Here is a 26,648-nt window from a genome sequence, read left to right on the forward strand (position 1 = left end):
ATAGACTAATTACAGAAAATAGACTGAGAATGATTTTCTACCTAATAATAAAAAATTACAGTAAAAATATGCTTGGAAAGATTTTAGTTCTGAGTAGCTTTTCTTGCCGAGTAATCCACTGGATATACACAGCACTGCTTGGCTATAGTTGGCTAAATGTCTTGTGTGCTCAAGAAGTGGTTGGGCTTTTTGTGGTCACCCCATTAGTGTCAATACTGAACTTTTCCCCTCTATGTACTCCTTTGCAACTGCCTGAAAGAAAAACTAGTTGTAAAAGCAATCAAAATAAATATTTTCAGATGCTGCTTTCCAAAATTGGGTCAGAGACCACTAGGGCACTGGCTCCCTGAAGCATGGGAAGAATTTCAGACGAGATTGGGCGCGTTCAGGGTGGTATGGCCGTAGTGGGAAGAATTTTAGTGGCTAAAGTAGAATTGCTGAGGAAGGTATTAGAAGCTAGAGAGGGAGGAAAAAAGTAAAAGAAAGGAGTTAACAGTAATCAAGAGAGAAAAATCAACCATGAAGAAGAAATAAGGGAAGGTTGTAATATTTTATATGAAAGTGTCTATGGTAAGTGGAAAAAATGGCTGCTTTAATTCAGATTTGGGGTTAAAGCTAAGAGGCAAAAGGCAGAAATCCATATAAATTCTTACACATTTCTTTACAAATTCCTCAACGTCTCTGGAAGATGCTGTACAACTCACTATTTTTAAAATTGACAAAAGAATAAAGCATTTATCTAGCTACCCCTTTATGAGCTGTTCTTCAAGGTAACTAAATGGTTGGAGGTGTAGTTCTTCTTTGCAGATTTGTCTAATAAACGAAATTGGAATGACATATTTAGAATCCAACAGTTTTGTAACTTCTACTAATACAACCAATTTAGGCAATGCCAGGTATTAGCTGTCTAATAAAACACACAACGTGTGTGTGTGTGTGTGCGCGCGCACACGCGTGCACTAAGTCACTTCAGTCATGTCGGACTCTTGGCGACCCTTTGAACCATAGCCTTGCAGGCTCCTCTGTCCATAAGATTCTCTGGGCGAGAATACTGGAGTGGGTTGTCATGCCCTCCTCTAGAGGATCTTCCCCAACCAGGGATGGAAACGCTGTCTCTCATATCTCTTATCTCCTGCATTGGTTCTTTACCACTAGTGCCACGTGGGAAGCCCAAAATGCACAACACTTGCTACCAAAAAAAAAAAAAAAGCAATTACTGAATCTGAATCATCTGATTCAGATTCAGAATCATACTGAATCAAACATCTTGATCTAACTTCCAACATGAAGAGAAAAGAAGAGAACAGAAAGCATGTTAAATAATGGTTTGAGGATACCATCAGCAAAACACTGACTGTGAAAACCTCACAGAAGAAATAAACTAAACATTTCAATCAAAAGGCAGAGACTGTCAGATACTGCTCTTTTTAATCATTATTCTCTAGTTCTCAGTACACACACTTTAAAAACAATGATACAAATAAGGCGATGGCACCCCACTCCAGTACTCTTGCCTGGAAAATCTCATGGGTGGAGGAACCTGGTAGGCTGCAGTCCATGGGGTCGCTAAGAGTCGGAGACGACTGAGCGACTTCACTTTCACTTTCCACTTTCATGCATTGGAGAAGGAAATGGCAACCCACTCCAGTGTTCTTGCCTGGAGAATCCCAGGGATGGGGGAGCCTGGTGGGCTGCCGTCTATGGGGTCGCACAGAGATGGACACGACTGAAGCGACTTAGCAGCAGTGGCAGCAAGAGGATTGAAAAAGACACACCATCCAAACAGGAAACACAAGCAAGCTGGAATGGTCATAAAAGTGAGGCAAAGGCTTTCCTGATGGCTCAGAGGTACGGAATCTGCCTGCCAATGCAGGAGATGTGTTTGATCCTTGATCTGGGACTATCCCACGGGCTGTAGAGCAACTAAGCCTGTATGCCACAACTATTAAGACCATGCTCTAGAGCCTGGGAGCCACAACTGCTAAAGCCTGGGAGTCCTAGAACCTGTGTTCCACAACAAGAGCAGCCAACACAATGAGAAGCCCTCGCACTGAAACTAGAGAGTAGGTGCTGCTCGTCACAACTAGAGAAAGCTCATGCGACAACGAAGATCTAGCACAGTCAAAGGAACTATTTTTAATTTTTCTTAAAAAGAAAAAAGAGGCAAAATGGACTTCAAAGCAAGGAGTACTAATGGAAATAAAGTGGGAAGGTTTATAATGATAAAATGGTTAATACATGAGAAAGAAAAACTATAAATGTGTATGGGCCTAATAAAATGAATTAAAAATGCAGAAAACTGACAGAAATAAAGAAATCCACAGTCACAACTGGAGATTTTAATTCACCCTTCTCAATAATTGATAGAGCAACTAGACTAAGAAATATCAGTAAGAAAACAGAAATGAAATGATGCTTCCACCAATGATAAAAATTTGGGAAGAACCACAAAGATTCTAAGGGCTTCCCTGGTGGCTCAATTGGTAAAGAATCCACCTGCAATGTGGGAGACCTGGGTTTGATCCCTGGGTTGGAAAGATGCCCTGGAGAAGGGAAAGGCTACCCTCTCCAGTATTCTGGCCTGGAGAATTCCATGGACTATATGGTCCATGGGGTCACAAAGAGTCGGACACGACTGAGCGACTTTCACTTCACAAAGATTCTAATAAGTAGAGTAGGTGTGTTGATTAGACATTTATCTGCCACCTCTTCTAAACTAGTTCTTTAAGTACCATTCAAACTTAATGTCGAAGTACAGGTTTGTCACCAATCTGAAGAGAAAAATGAGAACAGCAAAGTTTAAAGAAACAGTGGTTCATCTTTTATTTTGACAGCATTCAAATTCAAGTAAGTTTGCAAAGCATTTTTTACATGCGTGATCTCAGTTCATTCTTACACATCCTTTGGAAAAAGCAGACCATATTTCCTTATTCCCATTTTACAGATAAGGAAGTCAAACGCAGAGGCCAACTTGCCAAAGAAAATTGCAAGTTGGCTGTTAGATCAAAGGGTGAACTTATTTGGACAATCACCTGAGTGACTCTACTGGGAGTGAGGTTGAAATAACAACTATTTTCTCTCTTCAAAATAAAATTTCTCTAGTATCTTCAAATGTACAGAGCAATTATAAACAGGATATTGGCTCCTGGGTTAAGAATTTAGCTTTACTGTCACACTCCCTAAGATGACACAGTCAGACACCAGGTTGGACCCAAAGAACAAAGTCATAATGTTCACCCTCTGTCCAAACAGCATTCTGAAATGAACACTCATTGATGGGCTTGTTGGCAAACTTGGTAAGTGTTCACTACACTTCTGGTTACCCATAAACATTGATCAAGTTGTGGTTTAGAAACATATTTCAAAGCAAATGGTCTACAGAAAATATGAGCATTTATTCTTCCCATTAGCAAAGCATGGGGCTTCCCTGATAGCTCAGTTTGGTAAAGAATCTGCCTTTAATGCAGGAGACCCCAGTTCGATTCCTAGGTCAGGAAGATCCCCTGGAGAAGGGATAGGCTACCATCTCCAGTATTTTTGGGCTTTCCTTGTGGTTCAGCTGGTAAAGATTCCGCCTGCAATGAGGGAGACCTGGGTTCGATCCCTGGGTTGGGAAGATGCCCTGGAGAAGAGAAAAGCTACCCACTCCAGTATTCTGGCCTGGAGAATGGGGTCACAAAGAGTCAGACACGACTAAGCAACTTTCACTTCACTTCACATTAGCAAAGAATAGACTTTATAGATCATTTCATTACTGATTTCAAAGGACAAATCTCAGGAGTAAAATGACTTTGTTTCCTGGCTTGAACCAAAATAGGTTTAAAAATAAATATACAATTCAAATATTTTCTAAGCGAGGACTCAGTATTTAAATATTGTATATGTTTTATTTACATTCTCTGCCATGCTCCACTGAGGCCTATTTCTTTTAGGTAAACGGGACACCATATCATTAAGGCTAATGGTGGTTTCATCTGGGGGGAAAAAAAATTCATGAACACCAAGGAATATTTTTCAGCTTCTTGGAAAAACACAAAAAGGAAGAAAAATTATTTGACTAATTAGTTCCAATTGTTTTCAATTTTTTATGTAAGTTAAATGTTGTGAAATCAGCCCAGATTTTTATTAAACCTTAGTGAATAAAATGCAGAAGTAAATCTCTACTTCCTATGTAAAGCAAACTGGCTTTTCACAAATCATATTTTTATTTTTTTAAAAAAAGTAAAAACAAAAGAAAAACACATGTTCTCCACAGAAAACAGGCCAGTGGGCTCTTCCACCAGGGAGTCCAGTCTGAGATAGGCAGGCCTCCTACACAGACTCAAGAGACTCTCTGGTCTAGGCCAATGCTGCCAGCCTGCCTGCTGTGGCCACCCCGTAAAAAACGGTGACTCCGTGCAATCATGAGAAAGGGGACTGCTCTGATCATTATGCTGCACACAAGCTTTGAAGGAACTATCAAATAGTAACAACTCAATTACTCTTTGTGGCTTATTTTTATTCTGAATCAATAACCTAGAAGGGGAAGGTCTCCACAGTCCATTATGGCTTCACTGATCTGTCTCCTTCCCCATGAACACCTACTGAAGGAAAGCGTTAAGGAAGTATGTGTTAAGATGTATCACTGCTTCTAAAAATAATGTGGAGGAGACAGGAATGAAACCCAGGTTGAGATGTGCTTAACTGTAGGTGGATTACTCAACTACGAAGAGGCCTTTTGAATGCACAATAGATTTTTAGCAAGTAAAAGGTATCAAGACCTCCATTTTGATTTTATAGAAGTAGGTTAAGTTGCATAAAAGTGGCTGAAAAATCAAGACTGCCTGCTTTTTCAGCCTAAAGATAACCAGGGAGGAGCCAGCCAAACATGAGCATGCATTTCAACAGAAAGGTGATAAACAGAGAGCCAAATTGCTCCTTTCCTGAAGAAGGAAGAAATGACCACTTAATGGCTTACACTGACTTTAAAACAGTGAAAAATTCAAACTTTATAAGGGTAAAAACAAATGCAGTTAGATGTGCAGGTCATCCCCAAAGCAACCTTGGCTATTAAAGTTGCCCTGAGAATCTTCGGAATTGTTAAAAAAAAAAAACAACCAGATGCTATTGCTACCATTCTGAATCACTGTCAATTTCAAAAATTGATAGAACTTTCTCATCAAGACCCTAATTGTGGCATCAAAAATATTAATTTGCTGATCACAAAACTTAAAGTTTCATGTTAATTTGCTAATTCATGAGCTAGAAAATACTCCTTGATTTTAAAAAAGCTGTTTTACATAGTATCTCAGTTACTCATCCAGGAAGGAGGGGAGGGAAAGACAGGGCGTTTGAAATTACATTGGAATACAATGTTTGGAACAATATAAAACATCTGGAAAGAAGAATCAAAGGCCAATAAATATCAGTCTACATGAAATACAGGAAAATAGAAGAAAACGCCAAAAAAATACCTTGCTGTACTGCAGAGACCAGCATCCATGACCACCTCCTAGACTACTCTTTGGATATGTAATTCAGTTGGCCATAATTGCTTATAAAGGGCGCAATGCAATCAGGCAGGGTTTGTCCTGAATTTAGAAATGCAAGCAGCATGGGGTGGGGGAGGGGTGGGGAGGGGTGTGGAGTCGGGGTGGGGTAGAACCTCTAATCATAGACCACTGTAGATCGTTAGAGCAATTAAGAACACAATACCCAGTCTTGAATACCTTTCACACAAACCACCTGCTAACCTTTGGATCCAGGTTTTAGACTTGCAAAAACCTTGGGGTTCTTAAGGGCAAGTGAGATCTCACTAAGGAAAGAAATAAAGTGGGAGTCTCTCTCCGATTTCTTTGACTCAAAAATGACAACAATGGTAAAGTGAGGTTCTGGGCGGGTGAGGAAGTAGGTGCTCTGCACTTTGTCATCATAGAAGTGGACCACTTTCTCCAAGCTGTTCAGGTCGGACGTGCGGTCCGTCATGATCATGATGACATTGGGCCAGTGCATGACAGGCCGGTCGCTGGGCAAAGACACTACAGCCGGATATTGATCCACTCCCTTGGGGGCCTCTCTGTAGGAATGGGGGTGGTGATAGCCGTGACCCTGAAAGCTCTCAGAGCCTCGGTTGTCGAAGATTAAGGACACATTGGCAGCGTCGTATTTCCTGATGAAGCTGGAAATCTTTCCAAAGAGGTCGGGGCTGGCTTTTGCAGTCAGCGCTTTCATTTCTGAAGCAGTTGTTTGTCGGCTCAGCGCCTCGTGAAAGTAGAAGCTAAATTTGGCAAGAAGCATGTTTTTGAGTTTCATCAGCCAAAGGAAAAGGTGTGGGGGCTGAACGGCCTTCTGAGACTGCCCTCCAAACAGATGTTTCTTGGTCTCCCGTTGCTTTTCAAAGATCTGGCCCCAAGTCTGCAGCTTGGTGTGAGCGCTGTGCAAGTTCACCAGGGACGGGAGGAACTTCCACTCGGACACCTGGGCCTGGGCCTTCAGGAGGTGACTCAGGACGTCGACCTCCAGCTGGAAACTGCTCTCCAGAGGACTGAGGATGGGGTGGTGAAATCTAAAGTGGGAAGGGAAATGAACACGTTAAGTGGAAAAGTGACCCCACGGTGACACTTTCTATCCTCAAAAAAACCCCAATGTGGTCAGACAAACAATATTATGTTTGAGGGAAAGGAAGGGAAAGACAGAAAGATTCCATGTTGATTTATTTAAACAATCGTTCTGACAACTTCACCATCTCAGGATTATATCAGTGTTATAATCTCCCATGGGAAGAGCCTGATGTTACAAAAAGAAATTGAGAATAGCCGCTACTTTCTTTTCAAATAAAGAGAAACTGAATTAGCTGTAAGTCTTTCTCAGCTTTTGTTTGTTTCATTTTGCTTGTTTGTTTTGGGGCATGCCACACGGATTGTGGGATTTTAATTCCCTGATCAGGGTTGAACTCAGGTAGTGAAAGCACTGAGTCTTAAACACTGGACTGCCAGGTAATTTCTGTTATAAGTCTCTCTGAAGTTTATTTATTCCAGGAATTGTATGACAAAACAAGACATTCTATTTCAGGCTTAGATCCTAAAGAGGCAAAGAAAAGGTCACTGAAATATCTCTTAAACGTGCACATAACACATATCACCTTATTTAATGTTCACAGTAACTCCAAAAGGATTATAAAACCTATTTTGCAGATGGGAGTAGAGACAATAAATCAACATCTGAAACATAGTATGCAATCAATAAATGTTTATTAAAGGAATAGGACACTTACCAGAAAGCCCTTATTCAATCCTAGTTCCCAAATTCCCTTCATAATTTAATCACAGTTACAAACAAAATGGTGCCTAAATTTAAAAAATTTTATACTTCAATCACTTTCCATTTATCTCAGGATAAAATCTAAAACCCTTAACAAAGGCTTACAAGGCCTTTTAATAACCTGTGCAAGTTCACCTTCCTTGAACTTAAAGACCCTCCTCAGTTTGATCCACATTCCCATTATCCTCAGTTTCCTCAGAAATTACATAACTAGAAATGAGACGATATCACAAAGAAAGTTAAGGTAATACTGTGATTTCATTCCTTTTTGTCCTAGACAAAATGTTTTTTAAAAATTTTAGCCATGATCTACAGTAAGAAATACAGTTTATACTGTGACTTAGTACTGTGACTATACTATACTTTATACATATACCTATAGATAAATTTCATATTTACACTTATTATGGGACTTCCCTGGTAGCTCAGATGGTAAAGCGTCTGCCTACAATGAGGGAGATCCAGGTTCGATCCCTGGGTCGGGAAGATCCCCTGGAGAAGGAAATGGCAACCCACTCCAGTACTCTTGCCTGGAAAATCCCATGGACCGAGGAGCCTGGTAGGCTACAGTCCATGGGGTTGCAAAGAGTTGGACACGACTGAGCTACTTCACTTCATTTCACTTCACTTCACACTTACTATGCACAATGTACTCTTGATATTTATTATACATATATATTTGTAATTAGGTTGCTGCTGCTGCTAAGTCACTTCAGTCGTGTCCAATTCTGTGTGACCCCATAGACGGCAGCCCACCAGGCTCCCCCGTCCCTGGGATTCTCCAGGCAAGAACACTGGAGTGGGTTGCCATTTCCTTCTCCAAAGCATGAAAGTGAAAAGTGAAAGTGAAGTCACTCAGTCATATCCAACTCGTAGCGACCCCATGGACTGCAGCCTACCAGGCTCCTCCGTCCATGGGATTTTCCAGGCAAGAGTACTAGAATGGGGTGCCATTGGTTACTATTCACTAAATTGGCTTAAAGCTCAACATTCAGAAAACGAAGATCATGGCATCTGGTCCCATCATTTCATGGCAAATAGATGGGGAAACAGTGGAAACAGTGTCAGACTTTATTTTTGGGGGCTCCAAAATCACTGCAGATGGTGATTGCAGCCATGAAATGAAAAGACGCTTACTCCTTGGAAGGAAAGTTATGACCAACCTAGACAGCATATTCAAAAGCAGAGACATTATTTTACTAACAAAGGTCCATCTAGTCAAGGCTATGTTTTTTCCAGTGGTCATGTATGGATGTGAGAGTTGGACTGTGAAGAAAGCTGAGCATGGAAGAATTGATGCTTTTGAGCTGTGGTGGTAGAGAAGACTCTTGCGAGTCCCTTGGACTGCAAGGAGATCCAACCAGTCCATTCTAAAGGAGATCAGTCCTGGGTGTTCTTTGGAAAGACTGATGCTAAAGCTGAAACTCCAGTACTTTGGCCACCTCGTGCGAAGAGTTGACTCATTGGAAAAAACTCTGATGCTGGGAGGGATTGGGAGCAGGAGGAGAAGGGGATGACAGAGGATGAGATGGCTGGATGGCATCACTGACTCAATGGACAAGAGTTTGGGTAAACTCCGGGAGTTGGTGATGGACAGGGAGGCCTGGCGTGCTGCGATTCATGGGGTTGCAAAGAGTTGGACAACTGAGCAACTGAACTGAACTGAACTCACTAAATTAATTTGATGACTCCAGTAAGCTCCAGTCACCATGGGAAATGATTTACAGGCTTGACCCCATGTAATTTAATTGCTACACTTCCAGTAGTCAAGTACGGGTGTGAGAGTGGATCATAAAGAAGGCTGAGTGCCAAAGAATTGCAGTGCTGGAGAAGATGCTTGAGAGTCCCATGGACTGCAAGATCAAACCAGTCAATCCTAAAGGAAATTCATCCCTAGTATTCACTGGAAGGACTGATGATGAAGCTGAAGCTTGAATGCTTTGCCACCTGATGTGAAGAGCCAACTCACTGGAGAAGATCCTGATGCTGGGAAAGACTGAGGGCAGGAAGAGAAGGGGACGACAGAGGATGAGATGGCTGGATGGCATCACTGACTCAATGGACATGAATTTGAGTAAATTCAAATAGTGGAAGACAGAGGAGCCTGGCGTGCTGCAGTCCATGGGGTTGCAAAGAGTCGGACGTGACTTAGTGACTGAACAACAGCAACAACATACTGTCAAAGAGACAGAAGATTCATACACATCTGTTTTGGCCCTGGTTGAAGAGGACAATTAGGAAAAAAATCATCACAAATATATCTAGAGTTTTTAAAACCCTAAAAAAATGAGATTATGATTACGAGATCCCAAACTGGGTTGAATATTATAGGATAGAAACTGACTATCATGTGATAAATAGGATGCAGTTATTCACATAACAATAATACATTGTTTTTTGTATTACTGGCATTTTATAGTCAACATCCTCTAGGAAAGGGAAGCTAAAACATGGATGGAGGGTGTAGTCTAATAAGGCACTGAAAGAATCAGAAGGATAAATTCAGTTCGGTTGCTCAGTCATGTCCCACTCTTTGAGACTCCATGGACTGCAGCACGCCAGGCCTCCCTGTCCATCACCAACTCCCGGAGTTTACTCAAGCTCATGTCCATCGAGTCAGTGATGCCATCCAGCCATCTCATCCTCTGTTGTCCCCTTCTCCTCCCACCTTCAATCTTTCCCAGCATCAGGGTCTTTTCCAATGAGTCAGTTCTTTGTATCAGGTGGCCAAAGTATTGGAGTTTCAGCTTCAGCATCAGTCCTTCCAAAGAATATTCAGGACTGATTTCCTCTAGGATGGACTAGTTGGATCTCCTTGAAGTCCAAGGAACTCTCAAGAGTCTTCTCCAACACCATAGTTCAAAAGCATCACTTCTTCAGTGCTCAGTTTTCTTTATAGTCCAACTCTCACATCCATTCATGACTACTGGAAAATAAACTGGATCTCAAATCCTCTAGCTCAGGGACTTCCCTGGTGGTCCAGTGACTACAACTCTGTGCTCCCAATGCAGAAGCGGTCCAATCCCTGGTCAGGAAACTAGACCCCACACACGGCAACTAAGAGTTCACATGCTGCAATGAAAGACCTGGTGCAGAAAAATAAATAAAAGTGTCTTTTAAAAATCCTCTGGCTCAAGTACTCAATTAACTAATTTGAACTCTTCAAACATTACATGCTTCGAAATAAACATTAGGAAAGTCTAACACACACACACACACACACACACACACTATAGCATGTCTCAAAATCTTTGCATTCTAGGAAATGCTCCTACCACCTTAGCCTTTAGGCAACTTGACGCTTAATAAGCCTTAAGCATCACAATATTCTGTAATCATGGGTATCAAGAAAAATCTTCCAAGGAACTATGAACACAGTAAGACTGTTAATAATGGGAAAATGGTATCATTCTATCACAAGTAACAGTACTCAAAGTGATTTTTCTGCTTCCAATTGGAAATCATTTATATCCAATATTCTCCTTGAAAGAAAATGAATTCTCTGTACCAACCTTTAGAAAGAATTCTGCACAAGCTCTTCCATAAACATATTAAAAGTGTTTAAATGTTCAATGTGGATTAGGATGAATGTGAATGGCAAAGCTACTTTTCATCTTTTCAAGAAGAGCTAAAAATTTATATTGATGTTATTCTGCCAAGACTTTGAGATTAGCATTACGTTGTATCATCTTCCCATTCCTGCTCTGTGCTTTATACCTATTCACATCTCAGGCCATGGGGTGGGTGGTGGTGGTGGTCTGTTGAATTGTAATCCAAAAACACACACCTCAGCTATGGCAGCAAGCTTGAAAGAGTCTGAATACAGAATACACCGACAACAATTTGCAGAGACCATCTGCTCCAAAAAAAAGCCAAAAGAGAAGACAGAAAAAGAGAGACAGAACTCAAGCATGCACTGCTTCCTTCACAGATCCCCATCAAGCAGCTCCTTCCAAAAGAAGTATGGAGGTCCACGCATGTGAGAAGTCAGAAGTCTGATGAAAAATAAAGCTGTAGCACAATGTGAATACAGGATATGTCACAGAACTATACACCTAAAAATGATTAAAGCAGTAAATTTTATGTTACATAAATTTCACCACATTAAAAAAATCTATAATCCCACTTAAAACAACTATTTTACTAGTTTTTGGATATAAACACATTGACGAAATGAAGATGAATTAGCCAAAGGTTTGCCCTACAAGACTTAACCTGGTGGAAGGAGGCATTTATAATGGGTACAGGTAGGAAGTAACATATCTCTTAGGATGGGTACAGATCAAGTAACAGTTTAGAAAAAGGAACAATTCCTTTTGGTTGAAAGGTTGTGCAGGCCATGGAGGAGACAGGTTTAAATTGACCCACAAAGCTCAAAGAACTGGTAGGAGTTAGCCATGTGAAGATAAGGGCTTAAATTTCAGGTCCCAAATTCCTAACCACCCCAATTCCACCCCCTTTGCTGTGTGATTTTGCAGCCCTCCCACCAGAGGTGGCACACTTTCCCACCCTGGACCATGGATTGGTTATGTGATTTGCTTTAGCCAAAGGGATGTTAACAGATCTGATGCAGGCAAAAGCTTAACATCAGCTTGACTGGGCTTGTTCTTTTGCACTTGGGGCCTCACCACTAGGTAGCTGCTTCCTCTCTAACCTTGGGCTCAGAATGAACACACATGTAGCTGACTAAGCCCACAGCTCACAACAAAAAGCCAAGCCCACTGAGAGCAATGTGTTCAGCACAGCTACCCAGCTGAGCCCAGCCTACATCAAACAACTCCCAGTAGACCTGTCTGCCTGAAAGTGTGACTTTGGGGATGGTCTGTTATACAGAATGATTGTGGCAACAACTGATACAAGATAGAACTCTATCGCATCCTGGTATATTGACTATTTTAAGCTGAATGAATTTGACCAATGACGTGCAGGAAGGAGTTTCTGGCCCTCTCCTGAAGCAGGTAATAAAACCCTTAAGTAAGGGTTTTGTACCCTGAGGAAAGGAACATTCTTATCTCCAAAGACAAAAGGTCACAGAGAGAAATCTGAGCTAACAGGCCTTGCTGTTTCTCCCAGTTCAGGAAACTTGGCTCATACCACTTTTTCCCACAACTCTCACTCATCATCAAATCTAGCATAAAGACACAGGTTTAACAACTTCTTTGGGTCTTCATTTCCTTAAGAAGACTCCAGGCCACATTGTTGTTTGGTTGCTAAGTCGTGTCTGACTCTTTGCGACCCCATGGACTGTAGCCCACCAGGCTCCTCTGTCCATTTCCCCGGGGAAGAATACTGGAATGAGTTGCCATTTCCTTCTTCAGGGGATCTTCCTGACCCAGGGACTGAACCAGTGTCTCCTGCATTGGCAGGTGGATTCTTTACCTTTGAGCCATGAGGGAAGCCCCCAGGCACATTAAAACTATATTAAATACATTTATATGCTTTTCTCTTGTTAATCTGTCTTTTGCTAAAGGGTCCCCAGCTAGAAAAAGGGTAAAGGGAAGAGGTAGTATTTCCTCTGATACAAATTCAAGCATATTCTAAGCAAACTAACAGGAACTAAGGTAGGAGATAGCAAATACTTATGGGGAATGCATTAGATTGTGGACTGTTTTTGGTTTTTTTAGTGGGGGGGTGGGCGGGTGTGGCTTCTGCTTAAAATCCTGTTTTCTCTTTGAAGCTGCTTTCCTTTCACTCAGAGTTTGAATGCAATTTAAAGCATTTGATGGGTCTTAGATAATTTGAGAAGTTGGGTTGGGGCAAGATCACAGGTAAGCCTGGAGTCTTCACTGTTAAGATCTAGGCATGTCAATTAACGAGAACAGAATGTGTCCCACATAAATCGCACTGTTGTTGGTTTTGCTTATGAAATCTTCAGTGGGCAATAGTTAACCTTATTGAACTACACACATGCAACCAACTGTTTCATTAACAGTGTTATCATTACAAATCTTTTTTGAAGGAAAAAGGGCATCAGTTCAGTTCAGTTCAGTCGCTCAGTCGTGTCCAACTCTTTGTGACCCTGTGAATCGCAGCATGCCAGGCCTCCCTGTCCATCACCAACTCCCAGAGTTCACTCAGACTCACATCCATCGAGTCAGTGATGCCATCCAGCCATCTCATCCTCTGTCGTCCCCTTCTCCTCCTGCCCCCAATCCCTCCCAGCAGAGTCTTTTCCAATGAGTCAACTCTTTGCATGAGGTGGCTAAAGTACTGGAGTTTCAGCTTTAGCATCAGTCCTTCCAATGAACACCCAGGACTGATCTCCTTTAGAATGGACTGGTTGGATCTCCTTGCAGTCCAAGGGACTCTCAAGAGTCTTCTCCAACACCACAGTTCAAAAGCATCAATTCTTCGGCGCTCAGCTTTCTTCACATAAAGCCTAATAAATCAAATCACAGTTCTGCCTATGGTGAGAATTCTGTCATTTGAAGCATTCAGATTAAAAAACAAAATGTGCTTCCTCAAATGCAAACAGGAAACACATAGTTTTTCAAGGCAAAAGAAGCCTGGTGTGTCTATCTTTGCCTGGCAAAGGTTTAAAGCTATCCTTTTCTACTTCAACCCTCCCCCCCGAAGGCAAATAAACTTACGTAACTCAATTTTTAAAAATGTCCTTTAAATACTAGCTATAAAATTATGATTAAAGAATAAAAATCATTTAATAGAATATTATTGCTATACCAGATGGACTTTAAAAAGCTGTCTAGAATGAATAATTGCAGATCCTCGGTTGGGGAACTAAGATCTTGCATCCTGCATGGCATGGCATCAAAAGGACACATGGCACCACACAAGGAATACAGCCAATATTTTATAATAACTATAAAAGGGATATATCATTTAAAAATTGTGAATCACTGCATTGTATACCTATAACATAAAATACTGCACTTCAGTTAAAAGCTCTTGTTTTAGGAGAGTATATATTAATTTGCATTTATAATCAATATTCTAGTTTTGCTTTAACCATGAAACAGAAAGATGAGCCAGATTTTTCTCTTATGCCCATTGTACATAACAGGTAAATAAATTCAAAACAAATTCTACAAAATCAAAAAATGTTCCACTGATGCTTCCTTGGGGGAAAAAACCCAAGTTCTACTTCCCTTTAAAAGTATTCAAGGAATAGTAGACACCCTGACCCTGAACTCAACATTCAAAAAACAAAAATCATGGCATCCGGTCCCATCACTTCACCACAATAGATGGGAAAACAATGGAAACAGTGACAGATTTTATTTTCTTGGGCTCCGAAATCACTGCAGATAGTGACTGCAGCCATGAAATTAAAAGACGCTTACTCCTTTGAAGAAAAGCTATGACCAATTTAGATAGCTGACAAAGGTCCGTCTAGTCAAAGCTATGGTTTTTCCAGTAGTCATGCATGGATGTGAGAGTTGGACCATAAAGAAAGCTGAGCGCCAAAGAATTGATGCTTTTAAATTGTGGTGTTGAAGAAGACTCTTGAGAGTCCCTTGGACTGTAAGGAGATCCAACCAAGTCTATCCTAAAGGAAATCAGTCCTGAATATTCATTGGAAGGACTGATGCTGAAACTCCAGTACCTGATGCAAAGAACTGACTCACTGGAAAAGACCCTGATGCTGGGAAAGACTGAAGGCAGGAGGAGAAGGGAACAACAGAGGATAAGATGATTAGATGGCATCACCAACTTGATAGACATGAGTTTGAGTAAGGTCCAGGAGTTGGTGATGGACAGGGAAGCCTGGTATGCTGCAGTCCACGGGGTGTCAAAGAGTCAGATATGACTGAGTGACTGAACTGACCCTGAAAGAATTAAATCTGTATTATTCTTTCTATAGGGCACACAGAATGATTAATGTTAATGATTAATCAAATGATTAATGTTAATTGTTCAATTTGAAATGCAGCATCACAAATGACTGTGATTCTTAAACAAGAATTTGTATTTGCTTAACAATGTAGTAAGTTTGCCAAAAGAGGAAACCTTTAGCACGGTTCTACTCTGAGCACAACTGGCTTCCAGGGGAAAAAAAACAAAACATGCTTCCTCTTCAACTCTGAAAGCAAAGAGTAAATCATGTTACTTTGTATCTAAAATAATTCCCCTTTCTCCCCCAAAATCAATATATTATACAAAACTTCAACTTTTCAGTAATTCTAAAGAATTTATATTGCTCAAATTAATCCAAAGCATCTAAATGTAGATCATTTTTGGACTAGGTTGTGTCTGTGATCAGTAATTCCCTATTAAGCAGACAAAGGTAGTATTGATGGAGAATGTCTACAGCTGAAAATACTTACTGATCATGTGTTATCTTACAGCCCAACTCCATCAGTGTCCACTCAGCAGGATGAGGGGTACAGACAAGTGCCCTAAGATCTGCAAGAATGAAATCTGGGCTTTTGCTACTGCAGTGGAAGAAACTCCCAGGGCTTTGAGAAGTTGGGGGTGTTTCAAAGAAGATTCAAAGTTGATATATCACAAGTCTAACAAAAACAGTTAAATAGTAATAACCTTTCATTACTATGGGGAATTTCTGGAGCTCAGTGGTAAAGAATCCACCTGCAATGTAGGAGATGTGGGTTCTATCCCTGGTTGGGAAGATCCCATGGAGAAACAAATGGCAACCCACTCCAGTATTCTTGCCTGGGGGATCCCAGGGACAGAGAAGACCGGCAGGCTACAGTCCATAGGGTCTCAAGAGTTGGATACAACTGAAGCGACTAAACCACTACTACCTTCATTACTATGATACAACAAACGCACAGGCACTTGCACACACACTGATAAGGCTCCATACCCCATATATCCAGTATCGGCATCATTCTCTTACTTATTCAATTTTTCTTGCCGACTTATGTATCAGTATCACAGGAAACTTTTAAAACAGACAGGTGTCTGGATACCCAATCCAGAATTGCTAGATCTTACTCTCTTGGGAAAGAAGGGCCCCGATATAAGTATTTTTCTTAAGCTCCTGAAATGGTTCAACAAAACCACTTTCACGTTAGCATTTGGGAATCACCACATAAGATCCTTCATCCTAAGAATCACATCTCCAATTATACTATGGTTTTTGGCTTATAAAAATTATTAAGAGACAACATATACTAATCAGATTTGAGGGAGAAATAAAACAATACTTCCAAACATAAAAAACTTGAAAACATGTAAAATTTGTTTAAAAAAAGAAAATGTGTGTATTGATATGCATAGACTATCTCTTGAGAACGACAGAAAAAAGTTGTTAACATTCATTGACTCTCAGGAAGGAAATTTAGCTGAAGAACAGGGGCAGAAGGTGAATTTTCACTACTGTATTCTTTTGCACTTTTATAAATTTTGAGCCATGTTAATATATTGGAAAAGACCCTGATGCTGAGGAAAACTGAGGGCAAGAGGAGGAGTGGGCAACAGAGAATGAGATGGCTGGATGGTATCACTGACTTAATTGACATGAGTCTGAGCAAACTCAGGGAGACTGTGATGGACAGAGAAGCCTGGTGTGCTGCAGTTCATGGGGCTGCAAAGAGTCAGACACAACTTAGTGACTGAACAGCAACAATATATTACCTATTAAAAGTAAATAAAAAGATAATTTAGAATACAGTTTACCCTTGAATGACATGAGTTTAAACTGCACAGGTCCACTTACACACAGATTTTTTTCAACAGTAAATACTTTGCATCCTTGGATGTGGAGTCACAAATAGGGAGAAACCACAAATATGAAGAAACCTTTCTTTCTACCAACCTTTGCTTTCAAAATCCTACCTGCCCTTAAAAATCTTCTCAGAAAGGGATAGATTGGGAGTTTGGGATTGACATCTATATATCTATTTTAAATATAGCAGTGTGTATCAGAGAAAACCATAATCCGAAAGGATACATGCATCCCAATGTTCATTACAGCACTATTTACAATAGCCAAGACATGGAAGCAACCTAAATGTCCATCAACAAAGGGATAAAGAAGATGTGGTACACATCTGCAATGGAACATCACTCGGCTATAAAAAAGAAAATAATGCCATTTGCAGCAACATGGATAGACCTAGAGGCTATCATGTTAAGTGAAGTAAGTCAGAGAAGGACAAGTATCACGTGATATCACTCATATGTGGAATCTAATTTTTAAAAAGATACAAATGAACTTATTTACAAAATAAAAGCAGACTTAGAGACATCAAAAACAAATTTATGGTTACCAAAGGGGAAAGATGGGGAGAAGGGATAAATCAGGACCTTGAGATGAACATACACACAAAACTACAAATATAAGATAAATAATCAACAAGGACCTAGTATAGAGCACAAGGAACTCTACCCAATATTCTGTGATAACCTATAAGGAAAAAGAATCTAAAAAAGAATAAATATATGTATGTATATAACTGAATTGCTTTGCTGTACACCTGAAACTAACACAACACTGTAAATAACTATACACCAATAAAATTAAAATATTAAAAAATAATAAATAAACAAAATAAAATAGATAACCAACAAGGACCTACTGTACAACACAGGGAATGGTGCTCAATATTCTGTAATAATCTAAATGAGAAAAGAATTTGAAAAAGCATAGATACATATATATGTGTAACTGAAACACTTTGCTGCACACCTGAGACTAATACAACATTGTTCATCAACTATGCGCCAATATAAAATTTAAAAAAATTTTTAAGTTTCCTCAGATTCTACCTCCTCCATATAGTCTCTTTTAATCTCTGTACTTTGCCCACTACTCATCTATTAATCAGATGAGCATTAATTAGCCTTCATTTGGGAATATAAATTAATATATCTGCCTTTCTTTTTTAAGCAAACATATCTGAACTCATTATGTCCAAAGGAGTGGTATCCTTCAAAGTCATCACTTTCCATTTAGCTCATCATAAAATTACTGAGCACCTACTATGTGCAAGGCTCTATGCTAGGTTCCAAGGACCCCAAATAAAACTGAGTCATTCACAGTCAATGATGTCCACAGCACCATTCAAAGTCTTTTGGAATTGCTTTCTGGATCTGACAGTAAGTAATACATTACAACCAATCTCACTTCTTTATAGGTAGCTTGTGCCTCTCCTGCACTGGCAGGCAGATTCTTTACCACTGAGCCACCAGGGAAGCCCTGCTTAATGTATACCTGTTGACTAATTAACATATATAAAATGTAATACAGCCATTTCTCCTTCACAGTTATTCCATGAGACTGCATGGAATTGCAAGGTTGCCACATCCCATCCCTCCCTCCTCACCTACACTGACCTGGAGCTGTATTTCTTGAGGATGGTGTCCAAAAGGCCAACAAGCTCTTCAGCATTGATGAACTTCTGTGTGCTGAGAGTGTACATCTTCTCATAGAAGTCTGCGATCTCCATGCGAGCCTGAACAAAGAAGCAGAGCTGCTCTGACAGGTGGGAAAGGAGCTCTTCCACGTGAGGAGCGGTCCCCCCGAAGGCACCACGGCCGGTCACCACCTTCTTCAGCTCGTTGTGCAGGGAAGTATAGATGGTGCGAATGGAATCCTTCCTGCTGAAGAAAGACTGGCCCCCTGGAAGGCAAAGGACAGAAGCAGGTAAGGAAGAGAAACCAGACCCACAAAATGCTTGCCAGCATCCAGAAGGAAACCATCCAAACCACTGATCTCAATGACTCTTCATCTACCGTATTCTCTGACTTCTACATATTTTGTGACTCATAATTTCACTGGAGAGTAAGTTAAGTGGATGCCTGGTACCACTCACTTGTGTAGCAATGGACCTGTGTATGATTTTCCTGTTGCCTTGTTGTTTAGCCGCTAAGTCATGTTTGACCCTTGCAACCCCAAGGACTGTAGCCCATCAGACTCCTCTGTCTATGGGATTCTCCAGGCAAGAATGGGCTTCCCTGGTGGTATTCCAGGCAAGAATACTGGTGTGAGTTGCCATTTTCTTCTCCAGGGAATCTTCCCGACCCAGGGATCAAACCGACGTCTCCTGTGTTGGCAGGTAGACTCTACCACTGAGTTTTCCTTACCCACATGCCAATCCCACTTCAATGAAGGATTCAGATCTAATTCAGAGGATAGTTAACCTAGCAAGTGACATGAACCTGGTTCTAACAAGTCCTCCTTCCACATTTAGGAATTTAAAACAAAAGAGAATACCTAATTATGAGACACTGTTGTTATTCCTGGTATATCAGAAAAGTTCATCTTGGCTTTGGAGTTGTATTTTTCTTTTAAGCTATACTGGAAAATGGAAACGGAGAAGGCAATGGCACCCCACTTCAGTACTCTTGCCTGGAAAATCCTATGGATGAAGGAGCCTGGTGGGCTGCAGTTCATGGGGTTGCTAGGAGTCGGACACGACTGAGCGACCTCACTTTCACTTTTCACTTTCATGCATTGGAGAAGGCAATGGCAACCCACTCCAGTGTTCTTGCCTGGAGGATCCCAGGGACGGGGGAGCCTGGTGGGCTGCCCTCTATGGGGTCGCACAGAGTCAGACACGACTGAAGCGACTTAGCAGCAGCAGAAAATGGAAAACACAGTCTACTGGGATCCCAGGAGAAAAAAAGGAAATGTCAGTGTTCTTAGCAAGGTTGACACTATAGGTTATATCACAATAAGTACCACATTGTGAATTATTAAGAGTAGGAAGCAATTATAAATAACTGCTGCTGTAACTCAGGGGTTCCAAAGGAAATCAGCAAGAAGTAAGGCCAAATACATTCTTTACAACAGTTGAAAAGGTTCAAATGTCATATACATCATTTCTTTACTACTGTATGAATACATGAAAAACTATATTTCTGGGGCCAGTTTCATAGATGTTGTCTTAAGCAATTATGCACCCCAACAAAGGCTCAGAGGCAAGACACTAGGAAAACAAAAAGAAACGGCAGGTTTAAAACAGGAAGTCTTAGGAATATTAAAAATCTCAGAGACAAGGGACAGTTTAAATTCTCTGCTGATAATTCACAGAAAGCTTTAATGAATGAGTTAGTAGTCTAAACATAACAGTTAGGAGGGGAAGTTACATATCAAGGCTTTTGTAAAATGTTCTCTTAATGAATGAAACATTTCACAATTTATTGCCCAGTTTGTATTTCAAGAAAGGATTCTTATATCCCTTACTACTATGGCAACCACCTTGCCCTGGTTTATCTGTGACTGTCCAGGTTTTAGTACTGAAAATCTAGCTTCTCAGGAAACCCTTAGTGCCATGTCCTGAAAAACCCCTCAACTTTGAGCAAACCTACGCTGATGGTCAGGCTTCCCTGATAGCTCAGTTGGTAAACAATCTGTCTGCAATGCAAGAAACCCTGGTTCAATTCCTGGGTTGGGAAGATCCACTGGAGAAGGGACAGGCCACACACTCCAGTATTCTTCGGCGTCCCTTGTGGCTCAGCTGGTAAAGAATCCATCCACAATGCGGGCGACCTGCGTTCGACCCCTGGGTTGGGAAGATCCCCTGGAGAAGGGAAAAGCTACCCACTCCAGTATTCTGGCCTGGAGAATTCCATGGACTATATAGTCCACGGGGTTGCAAAGAGTTGGACACGACTGAGCGACTTTCACTTTCCTTCCGTTTCTAACTGATATAAGAAGCTCTCCCAATAAACACATGAAAGATGCTCAACATCGCTCATTATTAGAGAAATGCGAATCAAAATCTCAGTGAGGTATCACCTCACACCATTCTGAATGGCCATTATTAAGAAACCTATAAACAACAAATGCTGGAGAGTATATGGAGAAAAGGGAACCCTCTTGCACAGTTGGTGGGAATGTAAATTGGTATAGCCACTATGGAGAACCATAGGGAGACTTCTTAAAACACCAGGAATAAAACTACCATATAATCCAGCAATCCCACTACTGGGCATAGACCCTTAGAAAACCATAATTCAAAAACACACATGTACCCCAGCATTCACTGCAGCACTATTTACAACAGTTATGACATGGAAGCAACCCTAGATATCCATCAACAGATGAATGGATAAAGAAGTTGTGGTACATATATACAATGAAATGCTGTGTGTGTGTCTGTGTGTGTGTTGTGTTAAGTCGCTTCAGTCATGGCTGACTCTTTGCGACTCTATGGACTAAAACCCACCAGGCTCCCCTGTCCTTGGGATTTTCCAGGCAAGAATACTGGAGTGGGTTGCCATTTCCTTCTCTAGGGGATCTTCCTGACCTAGGGATCAAACCCATGTCTCTTACGTTCTTTATCACTAGCACCACCTGGGAAGCCCTAAAAAGGAATGAATTTGAGTCAGGTGAACTAAGATAGATGAATCTATAGTCTGTAATACAGACTGAAGTAAGTTAGAAAGAGAAAACCAAATATTGTGTGGGTGCTAAGTCATTTCAGTCGTGTCTGACTCTTTGTGACCCAATGGACCATAGCCTACCAGACTCCTCTGTCCATGCGATTCTCCAGGCAAAAATGCTGGAGTGGGTTGCCATGCCCTCCTCCAGGGGATCTTCCCAACCCAGGGATCAAACTCGCATCTCTTATGTTTCCTACATTGGTAGGTGTGTTCTCTACCACTAGCGCTGCCTAGGAAGCCCCAAATATCATATATTAACACATAAGTATGGAATCTAGAAAAATAGTACTGATGAACCTATTTGCAGGGCAGGAATAGAGACAAAGACATAGAGAACAGACTTGTGGACACAGAGCGGGAAGAAGAGGGTGGGACGAATTGAGAAAGTAGCATTGTAAAATAGAATGCTAGTGGGAAGCTGCTGTATAACACAGCGAGCTCAACCTGGTGCTCCAACACAATCTTAAGGGGTGGGATGGGGGCTGTGGTGGGAGGGAGGTTCAAGAGGGGGAGGACATATGTATACATATGACTAATTCATGTTGTTGTGTGGCAGAAACAAACACAACATTGTAAAGCAATTATCCTCCAATTAAAAACAAAAGAAGCTCTCAAAACTACAGAGTCAGGCTTCTGCAACTCTGTGGTCAATTGGGAGCTTCAAGTACTGGAAAAAGAACAGCTAGCTACTTGATAGATAACTGGGTTATCTAGGGGGTATGGAAGGGCTTCCCTGGTGGCTCAGATGGTAAAGAATTCGCCTGCAACGCGGGAGGCCTGGATTCGATCCTTAGGACAGGACGATTCCCTGAAGAAGGGAACAGCCACCCACTCCAGTATTCTTGCCTGAAGAATTCCATGGACAGAGGAGCCCGGCGGGCTACAGTCCATGGGGGAGCCTGGTGGGCTACAGTCCATGGTGTCACAAAGAGTTGGACACGACAAAGCAACTGAACACGCACACGCGCATTTGGTGTGGAAACACCACATAAATATAAAGAATACCTTTTAAAGCTTATCAATAAACATACACTACTAGTATGTGAAATCAAGCTAACCGACACTTTAAGGAAGGGAAAGACCACCAATTCATTTTCTTTTAAACGAGTCTTTTTTCTCAAAGCTCTCAGGAGCACAAGCCTATCTGGTGACTGTCCTGCTGAGGAATGGGAAGCCCAGGTGGCTCAGTGGTAGAGAATCCACCTGCCAATGCAAGAGGCTTGGGTTCAATCCCTGGGTGGGGAAGATCCCCTAGAGAAAGAAACCCGCTCCAGTATTCTTGCCTGGAACATTCCATGGACAGAGGAGCCTGGCAGGCTACAGTTTGGGGGGTTGCAAAGAGTCAGACATGATGAGCACATATACACACACACAGACTGGAATATCCAATGGGGAGTGGCCTTTCTTCACGCTGGGAAACAAGGAACTAGAGACACCAGACTTCTTTCTTGTCTCAGTTTTTTGAATTTACAAAATATAATTATTTTGAATTATTTCTAGAAGTCTATTTTCATGAAAGCTTATTATTTTTCGAGATTTCAACAGTCTATCTCGTATCATGAAATTTCAAGTAGCAAGTATATTAAAGGAGTATGCAAAATTTCTAAGCATATTTTAATCCACAACTTCTTGCTAATGATAATCTTTAGACATCATTTCTCAAGTTAAGTCATTTTCTACCATAGCAACTTCCAGCAACCAGATGTCGAGGAAACTCTCCAACAACAAAACAAAGGGGAGAAAAGTATGACCTTCTTAAGTCCTCCACAAGTGATAGCGACAGAGTGAAGGGGCAAAGTAGGGAATTAAATGGTTAAAACCACTAGGCGATTATAAGTAGAAAAATATGGGAGACCCTTGTAAGTTACTGATTATTCAAAAAAGTAGGTTTGCTTAACCACAAAACCACGCTGAAGCATGAGACACGCCTCCAAACAATAAAACAACGGAGGCATGAGACTCACATATTGCCCATTGAGCTCAGTAAGTTAATGATCACCACTTTGACACACTCTCTGACACATAAAAAACAATGATTTGTGGACCTAGCCTGACCATGTTTGGACAAGAAAACTCCCCCTGCCCAACCTGGAGGAGGAGCCGATGGTGGAAGCATGACGTCTACTCAAGGAAGACAAAGTTCTTCTCCTTGCTACTTTTCGTTTGATTATAAAACTATAGCTCAGTTAAGTTCACAAGGGGCAGCTTTTCTCGCCCACCCACTTGTAAGCCTCACAAGGGTCCTATTCTTATAAATCACTTCTTATCTCTCACTTTGCTCTCGTTGAGTTCTCCGTGTTGAGACATAAAGCACTGTGGTACGAGATCTCTTTGGAGCCCCCAGAAAAGACACCAGTTGATTTCGGTTTCACAGGTATTGAGTCACCATATTTTCTTTTCCCAAATATGTATATTCTCCCCTCAGAGTATGGAGAAGGCTATAAGATAAGCACTTCCCTCAAAGTTCTTCAACTGAGCCAAGACAGGAACAGAAGGCTCCCTGTCAGTTCTGTCCTTTGTCTAAAGTCCCATCCTTTCATTTATAATCAGGATTCATGGCTAAGGCCTCCAATAAACAGTCACAAAAGTAGGGTCAAAAAGACTCACTTTTTAAAACCATGCTTTCTACATGTTTAAAAGGTATACATAAACTTGTTTTGCTTTTTAGAGAAACCCAGATAAGTATTCTAAATAGCAAAGTAGTTGAAGAACATGGGACCTGTTAAGTGGCAACACAAAAATTTTCCCAAGTTTTTAAGAAAATGGGAGCATCAACTCAATAATGAAGAAGTCATATTATAAGCACATTGAAACCACAAACATTCTCATACCGAAAAACCATAAGGTATTTGCAAAGTTAAAATTTTACATCTGGAACCTACATTTACTGTACATGGGAATAAGTTATGAGGCATTAAACATGCCATTTTCAGAACATTTATTCTGAAATGACAGATCAGCTGGGAGCCTCAATAGCCCTGAGGATGTTTCATAGGGTAAATTGCTCTGTGGATTAATTTCAAAGCACAGCCCTCAGGCTCACCCATGCAAGCTGGGGTCTTTGCAGAACTAATCACTTAACATAATAAGAGCCACTTCACAGAATCCAAGTCAGAGACAGTGATAGCCTTGTGCATGTTCTTATGCACATCAAGCACATAAAGCCAGGCACATACAACGTAAACTAGAGTAGATTTCTTTCTTTTTTTTAGAAATCTACTTTAGAGTGGATTTCTTAACTGAGGTCTATACACAGGACACAACTGAAGCGACGCAGCAGCAGCAGCAGCAGCAGCATACATAGGCTATGGGTTTCCCAGGTGGTTCAGCAGGTAAAGAATCTGCTTGAAGATGTGGTTTCAGTCCCTGGATCAGAATGGCAACCCACTCCAGTATTCTTGCCTGGGAAATCCCATGGAGAGGAGCCTAGCAAGCTAGGGTCCATAAGATAGAAAGAGCTGGACGTGACTCAGCAACTAACAGAGAAGGCAATGGCACCCTACTCTAGTACTCTTGCCTGGAAAATCCCATGGATGGAGGAGCCTGGTGGGCTACAGTCCATGGGGCTGCTAAGAGTCGGACACGACTGAGCAACTTCACTTTCAATTTTCACTTTCATGCATTGGAGAAGGAGATGGCAACCCACTCCAGTGTTCTTGCCTGGAGAATCCCAGGGACGGGGGAGCCTGGTGGGCTGCCGTCTATGGGGTCACACAGAGTCGGACACAACTGAGGCAATTTAGCAGCAGCAGCAACTAAACAATAACGACAACATACATAGGCTTTAGGAAATCCGACTGAATACTCAGGTTATATGCAAAATTGTATTACACTATATTTTTCTGGGGAGTGAGGCCACAGGTTACCAAATTCTCATAGGTGAGCTAAAAGAAAAAACCTAAGAAACATGACTCTGGGATCAATTACCAATCTTCATGAGGTAGAGGAATCTAAAAACACCAGAACTGCCAGAATATTACCCACCATCAATTTTATAGCCAGGATTGTCTTCATTTTCATATATACATAATAATATATAAATTACATAATACATAGTATGTAAATTACAATACATCTACAATTTTTTATAAATCATATGGTTACAAACACAATCTGACAGTTCAAAGGTAGGTATTCTGGTACAGGCTCTGTCACCTACTCACACAACTTCACACACACACACAGTTTGCCAATCCGTAGAAAGGGAATTGCAATAATGCAACAGCAATTGTAAATTTATGAAAAGTGCCATTGTAGGAAAGGAGGAAAAAATACAGAAGGTGAAACTACCTATTTCTTGCCAACAAGTCCACACACTAAATAACAAGATACTGTTTGAAAAGCTAAAGCAAAGATCTCAGAAAGTCCTGCCCTTTGGGTGTTTACAGAAAGCAAGATATACAGGGTCATCTTCTGGCAATATAAGTGGGGGAAAAAACTCAAACTGGAATCTGCACTCAGTTGTAGTCTTCTATTTTATATTGTACATATGTCCTTCTTTCATACCAGACCCTGTGCCTCTGATATTAAAGAGTCTAAAACCGGCCAAAGCACTAAAAAGACTCTTAAAAACTCTGGAATTCATAATATCGGTAATTATTAGTAGTAATACTTTATATGTATAGCCTTTGGCTTTCACATATATTATTTCCTTCTGATCTACTCATATTGTTTGTTTCTACTAGTGAAAATCAGCTGAATCAGCTCCTGCATTTGATTTTCAGGGGCAAGATTTATCATGGGATGATAAGCGTGTTTACCATTTTCTCTGTAAGACCCCTCTTGTTAGAGTTAGGCATATTTCTTGCCTTTCCTGTCCAGTATTCTTTTTTTTCTTCTTCTTCATTCATTAAATGTTTATTGAGGGTCTACGAAGACGGGGTAGGACTCCATCTGTAATTCTCTGGGGCCTTAGCCTTAAGAGGCCAGACAATAGTGTTTATTAATTCTAACTAGGTTGTACTGCCAAGTTTTGCTCCTCTCGCCGCAGTGTCACTGGTTAAAGAGCGAGTTTGCGTAACTTCTCACTTATGGCA

General features: G+C 41.0%; 1 protein-coding gene across 14 annotated transcripts in view; it reads right to left on the minus strand.

Moving 5' to 3' along the window:
- The window catches only part of KICS2 (KICSTOR subunit 2), a 104,840-nt gene that overhangs the window by 77,665 nt on the left and 527 nt on the right, over positions 1-26,648 (minus strand). For 13 of the 14 annotated variants that reach the window (XM_055579633.1, XM_055579571.1, XM_055579565.1 and 10 more), the window contains exons 2-3: positions 18,559-18,844; positions 5,454-6,544 (exon numbers count right to left, since the gene is read on the minus strand). In XM_055579633.1, coding sequence (XP_055435608.1) covers positions 5,728-6,544; positions 18,559-18,844 — 1,103 coding nt within the window. In that variant the 3' untranslated portion in view covers positions 5,454-5,727. Of the gene's footprint in view, positions 1-2,798; positions 3,661-5,453; positions 6,545-18,558; positions 18,845-26,648 lie in introns of those variants that run through there. The other variant, XM_055579647.1, reaches the window with a different exon arrangement.

Source organism: Bubalus kerabau, chromosome 1 (assembly GCF_029407905.1).
Source record: "Bubalus kerabau isolate K-KA32 ecotype Philippines breed swamp buffalo chromosome 1, PCC_UOA_SB_1v2, whole genome shotgun sequence".
In the NCBI taxonomy this organism is placed as follows: Eukaryota; Metazoa; Chordata; class Mammalia; order Artiodactyla; family Bovidae; genus Bubalus; species Bubalus kerabau.